Source organism: Malus domestica, chromosome 13 (genome assembly GCF_042453785.1).
Source record: "Malus domestica chromosome 13, GDT2T_hap1".
Taxonomy (NCBI): domain Eukaryota; kingdom Viridiplantae; phylum Streptophyta; class Magnoliopsida; order Rosales; family Rosaceae; genus Malus; species Malus domestica.
The window spans coordinates 1,565,917-1,579,254 of NC_091673.1; the positions used below are offsets into that span (position 1 = coordinate 1,565,917).

General features: G+C 37.6%; 1 protein-coding gene across 1 annotated transcript; it reads right to left on the bottom strand.

The window, feature by feature from the left end:
- Nucleotides 1–3,507: 3,507 nt before the first annotated feature.
- LOC114820649 (MLP-like protein 31) lies at nucleotides 3,508–4,654 on the bottom strand. The gene is made up of 2 exons (XM_029091751.2): nucleotides 4,279–4,654; nucleotides 3,508–4,072 (listed from the first exon to the last, which is right to left on the bottom strand). The coding sequence occupies exons 1-2, from the start codon at nucleotides 4,466–4,468 to the stop codon at nucleotides 3,795–3,797; spliced, it is 468 nt and encodes a 155-aa protein (XP_028947584.1). The 5' UTR covers nucleotides 4,469–4,654; the 3' UTR covers nucleotides 3,508–3,794.
- Nucleotides 4,655–13,338: the final 8,684 nt, after the last annotated feature.

The following is a 13,338-nucleotide window of genomic DNA, read 5'->3' on the forward strand; positions in this document are numbered from 1 at the left end:
CCGAATACTGGACATGTTTCTAGAAAAAAAAAATATCTCGGCAATAATCAAATCACACCCAAACAGCGCCATGGTTTTCTTAGCTAATACAATATCAAATGAATTCCATCACTAAATCTTTGCATGCCATGGTCCCGACGACAAGGCCTCGGCCGAGAGACAACAGTTGTCCTGGCCGAGGGCCTCGAAACCAAATTGAATCAGTTCACCACCATTCCAATTCTTGTTATACTGAATAGTCAAAGGCATGCTAGGCTAACATAACTCCACCAAATTAACAGCAGCACCCTGAGACTTATACTTGGTCTGATACTTGACTTCAAATTGAAGAATCCCTGAATGCTTTATTGGATAAAGCATTATTCGTTTTCTTTGATTCCAGAAACCAAAGGTACCGAGTGAGGATTAGATTGCCACAATCAATCTGTCTTGGCAGCTCGGCCTGCCTATATATAAGTATATATATTAAACCCATTGTCATCAATCATGATTGTGATACTACTAAGCCAGCAATGCAGCAAATAATCCTACTTGGCCCTAATCGTGACAAACCAACTTCGGCCAACAAAACGCCCCACAATGCTTCTCGCCGAGCTCGCCAATCTTTTATTTAGACAAAGAATTGTATTCGGCCACTCGACAAATGATGCATGATTTCTGTCCAACATCAAAACTCTATAACTATATGTATAATATGTAGTCTCGACAAGACTAAAGTTTTGATCGTCGAGCATACAGTCTGCACCCTTATTTTTTCTAGATTCCTCATTTTTATCTCTTCTGCACCGACTATCAAATATTACCAAGCAGCTTCTATACTCATTCTCACTTGTTATTTGCCGAATAAACGTGGTGGTCGTTGATTAGCTTTCCTAATTTTCTTGGTCGAGATGTACAGACCGAAAATATTGTTGAGCTCGATGAACACACCACTGCAATTTCTCTGCCGCGATTATTGAACAGGAAGTACCCCCAAAACGCTACATGCATGCATTGAATGGTCTCGGCAAAAGATGGCACATCCTAGTCGTTTACTCTTGATGCAAGGTACTGAGGTGATTATATATATATATATATATTTGATGAACTCAGCTATCAAACTCCCGATCCTCTTTGATCCTTAAATACCTCAACCGAGTGTGAATTTGGCTTGGTACTCGACTCCAAAAGAGCTCCCACGACGGGTGGCCTTCTGCACACACCTTCATCGGCTCGGCTAATGTATTTAAAAAACAACTATCTAAGCCGAGCACCCCATCTTTTAGGTTGCCGCCCCAAATGTTGCCCCCTTGATTTTCTTATGCATCGGCTTAAAAGCCCGAATGGTTAAGAAAATAATTTATTCTTTTTTTTAGCAAAAGAAAATGAAAACGGTTAAATCGTAATCAGGAGGAGGCCAACGATGCTTTATTCCAAACCGAGATCTTTTTACATCAAAGTTTTCACTTTGAGATTTTCCAAAGCCGAATAAAAGATCATCTGCAAATATGTTCGACTTGACGAAAGATTTTTTATCATCGGCCGCTGAATGTATTGAACAATTATTATGCCTATTATGCCCCCCTGGCATAATAATTTTGCCAATTTCGGCTTTTAACTCGAACAACTTAGCCGAACGGGATTTCTCCATATCGGCTTTATCACCAATAATCATATCAATTGGGGTGATTTTTTCGGCTATGCCTATATCTTCAATTACCATATCAATCGATGTGATTTGATGGTTTGAAGCCGTGTATCGGTCTTATTCGTCATTGGAACACTCCTCTGACGAATCATTTTATGAGACAATTTCTAGCTCAGAAACTTGAACATTTCCTTCTAGGCCTACCACACTTTCAGTCTCGACCGAACAAACAAGTGTGCTAGGTTCTTCTTCGGCCGTCTTCACAATTTTCCTAGGCCGAATTTTGATTGTTGCTGGAGAGGAAAATAACCCCCATCTTCTTGACAACTTCTCAAGGAGTTTTGCTTTCTCCTTGTAGCAATGCTTTACTTGGCGCCAAATCTCCAAAGAAACCCGGTTGAAATTTTGATCTATCATGTGAACTTCGTAGTTTTAGCAATGGGTCCCACCGGGGGTGCCAAAATGTTGACCCTAAAAACTAGTAAACCTACGTGGTGCGCAGGCCGAATAATTAGTAAGCTAACTACGTCATTCGATTGTTTGCGGGCGTGCCAACTCGTCGGCCGAGCTTGGCCTAGGAGTAAAATTTGTTAATGTTGCGTTAAGTGCGCTGCTGACTTCTAAATCTCGCGACTGCGGCCGAGGAAGGAACACTTTCGGCCTTCGGGTTCTAGAACCTGAAGACAAGGCTGCTAGTTTTGCGAAATTCAATATCAAATTCGGCTTTCAATGTGCCGAATGTAATAATTTGTAACACCACACTTCGCCGAAAAGGCTAATGAGATGACCTCTGCCAATAAAGATTCGAAAATCCTTCTCGACCGAGACTTGGATAGATAACCAGTCGGCCCTGTTGCAATGCTGTTTATCCAAACTGAAGGTGTTTCACGGTTAGCTGATTCTACGGCAACAGTGCTATTTATCCAAACTGAAAATGTTCGCTGGTTGCCTTCACAGTGCTGTTTATCCAAACTGAAGATGTGTTGGCGAAAAAGAAAATAAAAAATCTCAAGATGTTTGAGAGGTTTCGCGTAGAGCGAGGGTTTGCGCATGACAATTTATGTGTTGAGTTGAAGGTGGTCTCAATGTTGCATGCGACTCTGTATTTATGGTGGCTGAATTTTGATTCGATGCACTTTAATAGAATCTGACTAGCAAAATAATACTTGATGCCCTAATGCTAGCCGAATCAATAGACTGACCTTTTTCCATACGTTCTTAAAATGCATGCCTTTAAAACTACCGTTTCAGGTAATCTTCTTGTGTTCGTAGTAAACTTCCACGTGGAGACCATAGAAATCTCCATTTTTTCATGCTTGTCTTATCCATTTGCAAATCAATTGCAGCCATTACCACAAACTAACCCTGACCCTGATCACCATCAAATCACCTTTATCCAATACATGATCCTGGTCCTGATGGATTGATTCTTTGTAAATCGTTGGCCTCTGCTGCACCATATTCACCTTTATCCAATACATGCATTAACTTAAAATGCAATCTAATCCATTCGTAGTTGCATTCCCGCGTAAGTCATACCAAACATTCCAAACTCATTCGAACTGTACTTCTAAGTTGGAAATATGATGATTTGCCTCATCACTTATCTTAAAACAACCAGCCGGATACAGCCAATATTAGACTTAGATAATCTAATATAAATTAAGAGATAATATTATGCTTAAAGTCACAATATTAGTTCTTAATAATAATTGAAAATTATCTCAACCACTTTATCATCCAACGGTCTAGAACTTTACTCATCTAACGGCCTTGATTGCACAGGCCGATAGTGTAAATTTGGATCCAAACACAACCATATAATTTTTCCATTATAGCATTTATGATTGATGCTGATGGGTACATAAAAAAGCCACAAATTTTGCAGAAGATAACATAATCACATGAAATAAGGGACATACACCAATAAGTAAAAGTTCGATGAGGTAGCACATGAAATAAAGGACATACACCAATAAGTAAAAGTTCGATAAGGTAACCCTAGCCCACGCACATCTTATATATATAAACACACAAACGTGATTTGATACGAACGAAACAGTCGTCATATCAAATGTTTTTATTAATCACACACATGCAGATAGATCGTGATTGCAGCACACAGATTAATCACAGATCATATACTTAAGCCTTAAGCCTTCTGTGTTTATTTTGCATCGGTGCTTGTAAGGTGAGCATCAATATCTTTGGAGAGCTCAACTACAAACTGGAGCAATGTATGTGGATCTTCAATATCGTCATGGTGCTTCTCATACTCCATAGTCCAGTGCACGTTGCATCCCTCGTCTTTCGGAGTTCCGTGGATGGTGATCTTGAAGCTCTTGTAATGCTCCATAAGATCTCCTTCAATCACTTTGAAAGTGATCAGATTATTTTCAGCGTCTATGGCTTCAATCAACTCCTTAGCAACTTTGGCTTTTCCATCTGCATGCATGAAAATCTCACGTAATTAATATGATATCACAAACTTGAGCTTAGTTAATTTGGTTAGAACAATGTAAGTTCAAATCCACTCCTCATAAATTAGATAAATTTAGTATAAAATGTCGCTTGTGTATTTTAGGGTGGTACATATATATAAAAGAGTACTATAGTCGATATTAAATGAAGCAAGGTAGTTAGGATCTTACCATGGAAATAATTCCAGTAGACCACAGATCCGACGGTTCCCCAGTCACCTTCATGTAGGTCACAGCCCTGAATGTTTCTATTGCTGGCGTTGGAGATGTGGTGTGGTTTGTGTGTGAACATTTCATGGAACTTGGCAGCAGAAGCCTTGATTTCAACATCGGTCTCCAGCTTACCACAATCGCTAGACATTTTCACCAAAAAACGGGTATTTTCCAAATATTATAGGAGGAAGTGTAGAGTTATTTAGCCTATATATAGAGTACTTATTTGAATAAAACTGATTGGAATCTTGCACTTATATAGACGGAGAAGGTGACCGCATTATAGCAACAAATAAGACACATGCTTAACAATTGAGCTGAAATAATTGCCTCCACTCAGATTATGTTATTAATTTAGAATATAGTAGGTAATAAAAGGATTGATTGGACATGTCTAATATAACAGATCATATAGAACTTTAACGAAAAACTCATGATACTGTTCACTTTAACGAAAAACCACATTTTTACGCTAAAAAGTCAATTCTAGTACTATTCACTTTACCTTTTATTTTGTCCTTATCTTTAAAAATCAAAGTTTTCAAGCTCTTTTCATTAATATATATAGAGTATATACACATCCATTTTCACTTTTCACACACCCTTCTCAATTTTCGGTCTTCAAATCGAATGAATTGAAAATGATCAAATGACTAAACTTAACAAAAGGTGTGTGAGAAGTGAAAAATGAGTATGTGGATAGCACATCCCTATATATATATAGGGATGTGCTATTCACACACTCATTTTTACTTCCCACACATCATTTGTTAGTTTCTATCCGTTGATTTTCTTTAATTCATCCGATCCGACGACCAAAAATTAGAAGAATGTATGAGAAGTAAAAAGAGGTGTGTGGATATCACACCCCATATATATATATATATGTGAAGATAGAGATAAAATAATATAATTTAGCAAATTCAATAATTCAAAGATCGAGACGGACGAGCTAACTCTCCAAATTCCGTTGAAATTCCTATAACAAAATATAAATCTTCAATATGGCAATTGTGGCCGCATAATTTGTAAAAAGGGTAAAAAATTGTTTACTACCCTCATGTTTCGTAGTTTTTAACATTTAGTACATCAAGTTTTTTTCGTCTCATAGTCATACCTAAAGTGTAAATTTTGGGACAGTCTCATACATCCGTTAGTCAAACTGTTAAGTCTCTTGTTAACTGTGACGTGGCGCCCATGTGGACACTGACTGGGCGCCACGTGTCATCCACGTGGAAATTTAAAATAAATTATTTATAAAATAAATAAATATATATATAAAAAATATATATATATATATATATTAAAAAAATTTAAAAAAAACCTTCATCTTCCCCAGATTCGGAGGAAGAAGAAGAAGGAGAAGAAGGAGAAGAAGAAAGAGAAGAATGGGAAGGAAGAAGGAGGAAGGAAGAAGGAAGAAGGAGAAGAAGGAGGAAGAAAAAAAAAAGTTGCACTCGGAGTAAGAAGAAGGAAGAAGAAGGAGGAAGAAGAAAAAAAAAATCTTTCCCAGATTCGGAGGAAGGAGAAGGAAGAAGGAGGAAGAAAAAAAAAAAAATCTTCCCCGGATTCGGAGGAAGAAGAAGAAGAAGAAGAAGAAGAAGGAAGAAGGAGAAGAAGGAGGAAGGAAGAAGGAGAAGGAGGAAGAAAAAAAAAGTTGCAATCCGAGAAAGAAGAAGAAAGAAGGAGGAAGAAGAAAAAAAAAAGAAAAAAGAAAAAAAGAAAAAACTGAATTTGCAACCCAGATTCGGAGGAAGAAGAAGAAGAAGAAGAAGAGGAGGAAGGAAGAAGGAGGAAGGAGAAGGAAGAAGGAGGAAGAAGAAAAAAAAATCTTCTTAAGAAGAAGAAGAAGGAAGAAGGAGGAAGAAGAAGAAAGAAGAAAAAAAAATCTTCCCCAGATTCGGAGGAAGAAGAAGAAGAAGAAGGAGAAGGAAGAAAAAGGAAGAAGGAGAAGGAGGAAGGAAGAAGGAGAAGGAGGAATGAAAAAAAAAAATTGTAGTAAGAAGAAAAAGAAGAAGAAGAAGAAAGAAGAAAAAAAAAACGTGGATGACACGTGGCGCCCAATCAGTGTCCACATGGGCGCCACGTCACAGTTAACAGGAGACTTAACAGTTTGACTAACGGATGTATAAGACTGTCCCAAAATTTACACTTTAGGTATGACTCTGAGACAAAAAAAACTTGATGTACTAAATGTTGAAAACCACGAAACATGAGGGTAGTAAACAGTTTTTTACCCTTGTAAAAAATCTTCTACAAGCAACAAGGAGAACTTTTGCATTTGGAGCAAGATACTGCTCTACTAAAGATTTTAACCTCCAACACATGAGGTGAATATACCGTATTGTTCATAAAGTAAAAACCTTTGTTCCCTGAGGTACCATTTGGTACGCAGACGGGACGGGACGGAACAAATATTTCGTGTCATGTTTGGTACTAGCAAGATGGAACAAAACGGAACGGGGTTAAATGACTAACTTACCCTTTTTATTTGACTCTCCCTCTCTCTCCCGTTTCTCTGCTTTCTCTTCTTCCATCCGTTTCGTGTTCTTCGCATGCCCAGATTGATCCCAGTAAAAATCAATCTCAGTAAAACAAATCCATACTTTCTCTTCATTTCATTTTCTTTCTCTTCAATTCAAACCCATATTTCTCTTTTTTTTTAATTTCTTTCTCTTCAAACCAGACACAGAAAAATCCCAAATTATTATTTTAGGGAAAAACTAATGAAATCTTGAAAGTTCGTATTCAAACAACCATTTTTACTGTAAAACTTACAAAATTAAACTAAAAAAGGTGAAATTGAACAAAATGCCCCGTTCTTAGCCTCCACCGGATGCTCCTCATTGATGTGGCAGCAAAGCCCAACGACATCAAAATCCTCGGCGCAGAAAGGGCACAAAAACTCGGCCTTTAACTCATCGTCTCTGTCAGTCTCTTCGTGCGAAAACAGATCTGCACGACACCGGAGAAGAAGGTGGAGCGCGGAGGTGATGGCGCCAGAGAAGAAGGTTGAGCGCGGAGGTGACGGCGCCGGAGAAGAAGGTAGAGCACGAAGGGAGTGAACCGGAAGCCATGGTTTGGGTTCAGATGGATTTACTGGGATTGAATTCAAAGAGAGGGAGGCTACGGGAGAGAGACAGTGGAATTAATGAAAAAGATGAGGGGTATTGTTGTCCAAAAAATTATAAATTTGTGTTCCACGGGATGGAACAACCCGTTCCAGGGGGGTATGTGGAACCAAAATTTAACCCATTTTCGTTCCGTGGGACAGGCGTTCCACACAATTTAAGTGCACCAAACGTGGGATGGAACGCGTCCGTCTCACTTTGTTCCGTCTCGTCCCACATACCAAACACACCCTGACAGATACTGGTACATGTTCATCTCATATAATTGAGCAAATTAAATAATTTCAGTGGGGAGACAACAATCATGACGGGCGAGCTAAATCTCCAAATCGCATTGAAATTCATATAACAAAAGATAAATCTTCAATAAGGCAGCCTCACCACATAATTTGTAGAAAAGCTACTACAAACGAAGAGGAACTTCTGCATTTGGAGTAAGATAACGCTCTACTAAAGATTTTAACCTCCAATAAATGAAGTGAACTATACCGTATTGTTCACAATTAAAAATCTTTGCTCCCTGATATGGGTACGTATATGTACTCATATATGAAATTATTGGGGACTGAAAATTAAATACAAGGTCCTGCCATAGACAGCCTTGTGATATTCAACCCATGTCCAGCGGCCTATCTGAATTCAAGGGTGAATGAAACTAGAGTGGGAGAGTAATGGCTCTGTCTCCTATGGCCAAAGTATTAAACACAATTCGGTACATAACAGGCTGTGATGATTAATTGTTGTTGATCTAACCACAAGTCACTACTCATTACTGTTGAAGATAGAAACCATATCAGCAGAAGATTGTCTGTTAGAAATGCTGTTAGTAGCTGTTAGAGTTTGTAAGAGTTTGTTAAGTCAGTTAACTCCAGCTTAAGACACAAGAAAGCCCATGAGAGCTATATAAAGTTGTAGTAGTATCCATGTAATTCGTTCAGAAGTAATGCACTCAAATAGTATCTCTCTCATCAATTCCTTTCTTTTCTGCTTTCTCATTCATTTAATCTTTCTCTGAGTTCTTCATGTTCATCTGTTAACAATTATAATACTAATTACATTTCACATAACAACATCTATGGAGAGGTTATGTTCTAATTTAGGTATTAAACCAAGGAAAATGCTAATCCGACTCGCCAGATAACAGCATGTCAAAGAAGAATAAACCACTTGCAGAGACTATCCATTATCGTGCATGCCTTAGCTAATTAATTATCATATCCTGATGGTGGTTTGTTCCATAATTTTCAAAGATTTGCTGGATAATCCAATTCCATTTAATATTAAAATTGTCATCCAATACTTGTTTCTTTGTTTAGATAAGACAAATTAAAATTGACGTGCACTACATACGTTTGCAATAATTTATAGAGTAATATGTTATAGAGATCATATTTTGTAGATTACATGATGTGGTGGTTGATAATTAAATTCCTTATTTAAATCACTAAGAAAGAAATCCAACAATCAAGTGGTTTATAAATGGACAAGGATTGCCTGCCCTCACACTTCCGGTACCCTCCCTCCTATTTTGTGTGGTCACGGTTAAGCCACTTCAACATTTTATATTATTTTTTTTATAGAGATAATAAGACAAAAATGAATAGTAATATAAAATGTTGACGTGGTTTAACTGTGACCACACAAACAGGAGGGCACGGAAGGACACCGGAAGTGGGATGGCAGACAATCCTTGTCCTTTATAAATATGATTTTAAAAGGTGGTCTCCGTAGCATTTTCCTAATGAAAACACATGTGTGTTGTGGATGTAAATTTCTTCCTCCTTGCTCTTTGACAAAATTGCACTTACAAAACAAATAACACCTTAGGTCAAGGTCAGGAGCCTCACGCGCCCACGATAAATGTGGGGGGCTTTGACCGAAGAACCTCCGATGCCAAAGTTAGAATTTTGAGGGAAAATTGTTTAGAGAATTTAATAAGAGAATTAGAATTTGGTTTTGGAGAGAAAGAGGATGTTTATATAGGGGTTTGGCCGACTCCTTTGGATAGAGATGGACCGGCCACTTGGATAGCTTTGTGGGTGAAGTTCATGATTTGTGGTTAATTAGCAAATTAATTGGATAATAAATCAATTAATTAGCTAATTAATATAATAAAAAAAGAATGATTTGACGGTTACCTTGTGGAGAAGATTTGATGAGGATAGATGAAATAGATTATAAATTTTGGGCACTTTTTGACTTAATTGAGGAATAATTGCCCACTACTCATGCGTAGAAATCCTGATGTGCTTTGAAGGTAATTTTATCTTTTTACCTAAAAATTCATGTGTCGCCTCTTGATTATTTTGACTCCACTTGTATCACTTTCTTAGCTAACTCGGCTGCTTTACTTCCCAGATTTTTCTGCTGCCTCTTACAAAATCGCCAGACACTCGAAGCATAGCGCAGAGTAGTCAAACTATTTGCAGATTCCTCATAGCAAGTGGAATGGATAAAATCCTTGACATTATCCAGATTGGAACCAAAAGGAAGCTGCTAATTACACGTTCTTGTCAACTTGTCCGCACCGCAAGCAAGATCTTCATCGTCGTCGTCATCACCAACTCATCTATTAATCTCTAGGAGGCATAGTTTATTTGTACATCAATGTATAGGCTTTGCATTTTAAGTGACTCATATCTACTTACTAAACTACACGTTAAATTCTTTATTGCACATTCAACTATTGAAATCAGCAATGCATCACCAACATTAATATATTATAAAATTTTAACCACACATAAAATTGTTTGCAAGCCATTCGCCACAAAGCCTATTTGGTACAATCTCAATATTAACATGCTCTAAGAGATTAATAATATTATTTTTATGTAAGTATTTGGAAGGGAAGTTTTCATGCCTTCTTGTCTTTTGCTTGTATGCCTAGGAATTTGTCAGCGGTGAGGTTTCTTACTTCATTCCTCTTCTTTATTTGTTTGGAAAGGTATTTTTCCTTAAGGGTAGTGTTACATTAAGAGGTATAGCCTGCTAACGTATATGGGTCTTATCTCTATTGAAGATATGATATAAATAGATGGTAAGAATAATATTTTTTGTATTCTTAAATATATATGAAAGAAGGAGACTGAAATAGTATAAAAAGTGGATCCATATGGAACCTATGAATATATCCTTTAAAAAAAAAGAGTAAGCTAGTAGCTTTGCCACAGTAGCTCACCCTTTCAGAGATAGGAAGACTCAAAGGCATTTCAGCCTCTCCTTGCCACCATTTGTGATTCACTAGCGTAAAAAATTGAACTGAAGACGTGCCTTGTGAAAAACGGACCTAAAATTTTCCCAATGACTAGGCCACCCCGTGGTGGTTCTATAAAATATATTCATATAAAATTATAAATTGTAACATACGTAGCACAAATGATTTTGAATTAATGCTACACTTATCACTTATTTGTACATTATTTGTATCATCTCTCTAATAGAGGTATGGCTCCTCAACGGATGTGAGTTCTATTTCTATTAAGAGAATTCTCTCACCCACCTAATCTCTCTCTCATTTCCTCTCCTCCTATTTGAACGGTTACGATTAAGTTACGTCAACATTTTATATTGATCTTTTTATAAAGACAAAAGGATAAAAAGCAAAATATGAGAGGATGTGAGGAAAGATAAGAGAAGTAAAAGGGAAGAGACTCCTACTCCAATAAGATTAGCATTTTTGGGAAAATTTTGAGACTCCATCTTTGAAGATAATTTTTTTTTTAATACATAAAAAAGACTATGATTGCTAATTTTTAATTCAGTAAAAATATTTTGGATGACTCGAGGTGAGAGTCCTCCATTCCATTGTCTGGTAGCCCAGACCCATCTGAGGGCCATTTAGAATTTCCGATCCAGGCTTGCATCTAGAAAGTGGGTTTTGAATTGTTGGCCTATCTGACTCGAAAAAAATTTGTTAGACCGGCTAGGCCTTAAATTGTTGGGCCGGTCCATTTTCTTGTATATCAGGAATGTTTTTCTTTTTAGTACATTGTAATCAAGAAGTTGATTTCATGGTTTGTTAAAAGTTTTGACAAGTTTATAATAAAAGTATGTCTTGCAGAAACACTTGTGAGTATAAGGCCTCGTTTGGTACGCCGTATAGAGCATCGGCTATGACTAATAAGATGGAGCAGGTGTTTGGTGTCTGTATGTATTAAATAATTATCAGATTAAATAATCTGGCCCTACCAATTTTAAACAGCTCATCCGCTTAGTTGTACTCTCCAAAACTACGATATTATTTAGTCGGGTTGCTCAGTCCTCTCTCGCGATCCGCTCTCTCTGTCCCTCAATCCACCACACACACCACCAAATCTCGACACCATGTCCTTAGTGAACCACAAGGCATCGCTAAAGACCAGCCGATGCCTCGTCGACGATCGTATCACTGATGAAGTGATGCCCTGATAATAGATCTGAAGAGGATGGTGAAAGAGATGATGAGTAGACTCTTTGTCTCTACATCGGCTTCATTTCATCCTCCAAAAAAAGGTTTTATAAACTTACCTATGTTTTTGCGTTTAGAGTTTTTTCGATTTGGAAATGTGAGTAAAATTGTGAGAAATTCCAAACCACAGTATCACCAATGTGACTGGCCATAAAAAACAACATAACTCTATTTTTTAGTATATACCACATAGTATTATAGTCTAATAATATTTCTATTTACTTGCAAGCGAGTTTGAGTCATTTAATCAGAGAAAATAGAGTTAGAGAGGAAGAAAGAAAGAATTGCACTGATATTTCCTTGATTAATTCAATGGTTACAATGGTATGCTTACTATATAGATGAGTGCTAGGCTAACCACCTTAACCGACTCACTTCCTTACCAACAATCCTAACTAATTATTCTAACAATCACATTCCTAACTGCCTTATATACTCTAACATCGCCCCGCAAGCTCATGGTGGTTCAAGCATGAGATTGTTACAATTGGAGAGTATAGGATCTGGTCACTGCTGCACGCATACCCTGCAAAAAGAAACCTCCTAGCATCTGGAGCTCGTATGTTACCATTATACCGTGTATACCATAGTACCCAAATCAGCGTAGACTCGGTGCCCCCACCCTTATCATAAATTCGCATATGGTAGCCTAACTGAATATCAAATATACATCCACCATTGCATAACTGAAGTACATAAAATCCCCGAAACTCATGTACAACAATTTGAGTAGGAACACCAATTTTCGTCTTGTTGTCAGCATCAAAATGATATTTCTGCGAACAAATGGTATGTGATCTGCTAATGTGTGAACTTTCTGCACCAACAGAACTAGGTAGCTGCTCCTCGGTTGCAAAGGATCTTAAATGACTCAAACCTAACAGTGCATAGTGACCTTGTTCTTTACCTTTGCCACCAGATTTCTTCTTACCTTGGTTGCTGGACAAATCAAATGATGATACAGAAGGTTGTTCCTTGGTATTAACCATCTTCTCATCTTCAACTGCTGTCTTTTCCTCCACATACCTTGTTTGGGACAAACTGTGATAGTTCATTAAATCCAACTGTTGTTCTTGTTCTTGGTCCAGTTCTTGTTCTTGTTCTTGGTCCAGTTCTTGTTCTTGTTCTTGTTCCTTGAAGCTTCTTTCTGAGAAGTTTCTGTAATAATTAGGTAACACATGATTGCCAATAGATGGACTCTGAGAATCACTGTCACCAAATGCAACCATGCCTTGGGCTTGGAAAGCAGATTGTGAAGAAGTTTTTACATTTAGACCTTCTCTTGCATCCGTCAGGAAATTTGTTGCATTGGAATTTCCAAGTGGCGATAACTTGTGAGCTGATGGAGAATTCAGTTCACCATCCTTGTTATGACCATAAATTGACTGATGTCCTGCCATAACAGTTATCTGTTGTGCATCTAGATCCCTCCTACTTGGA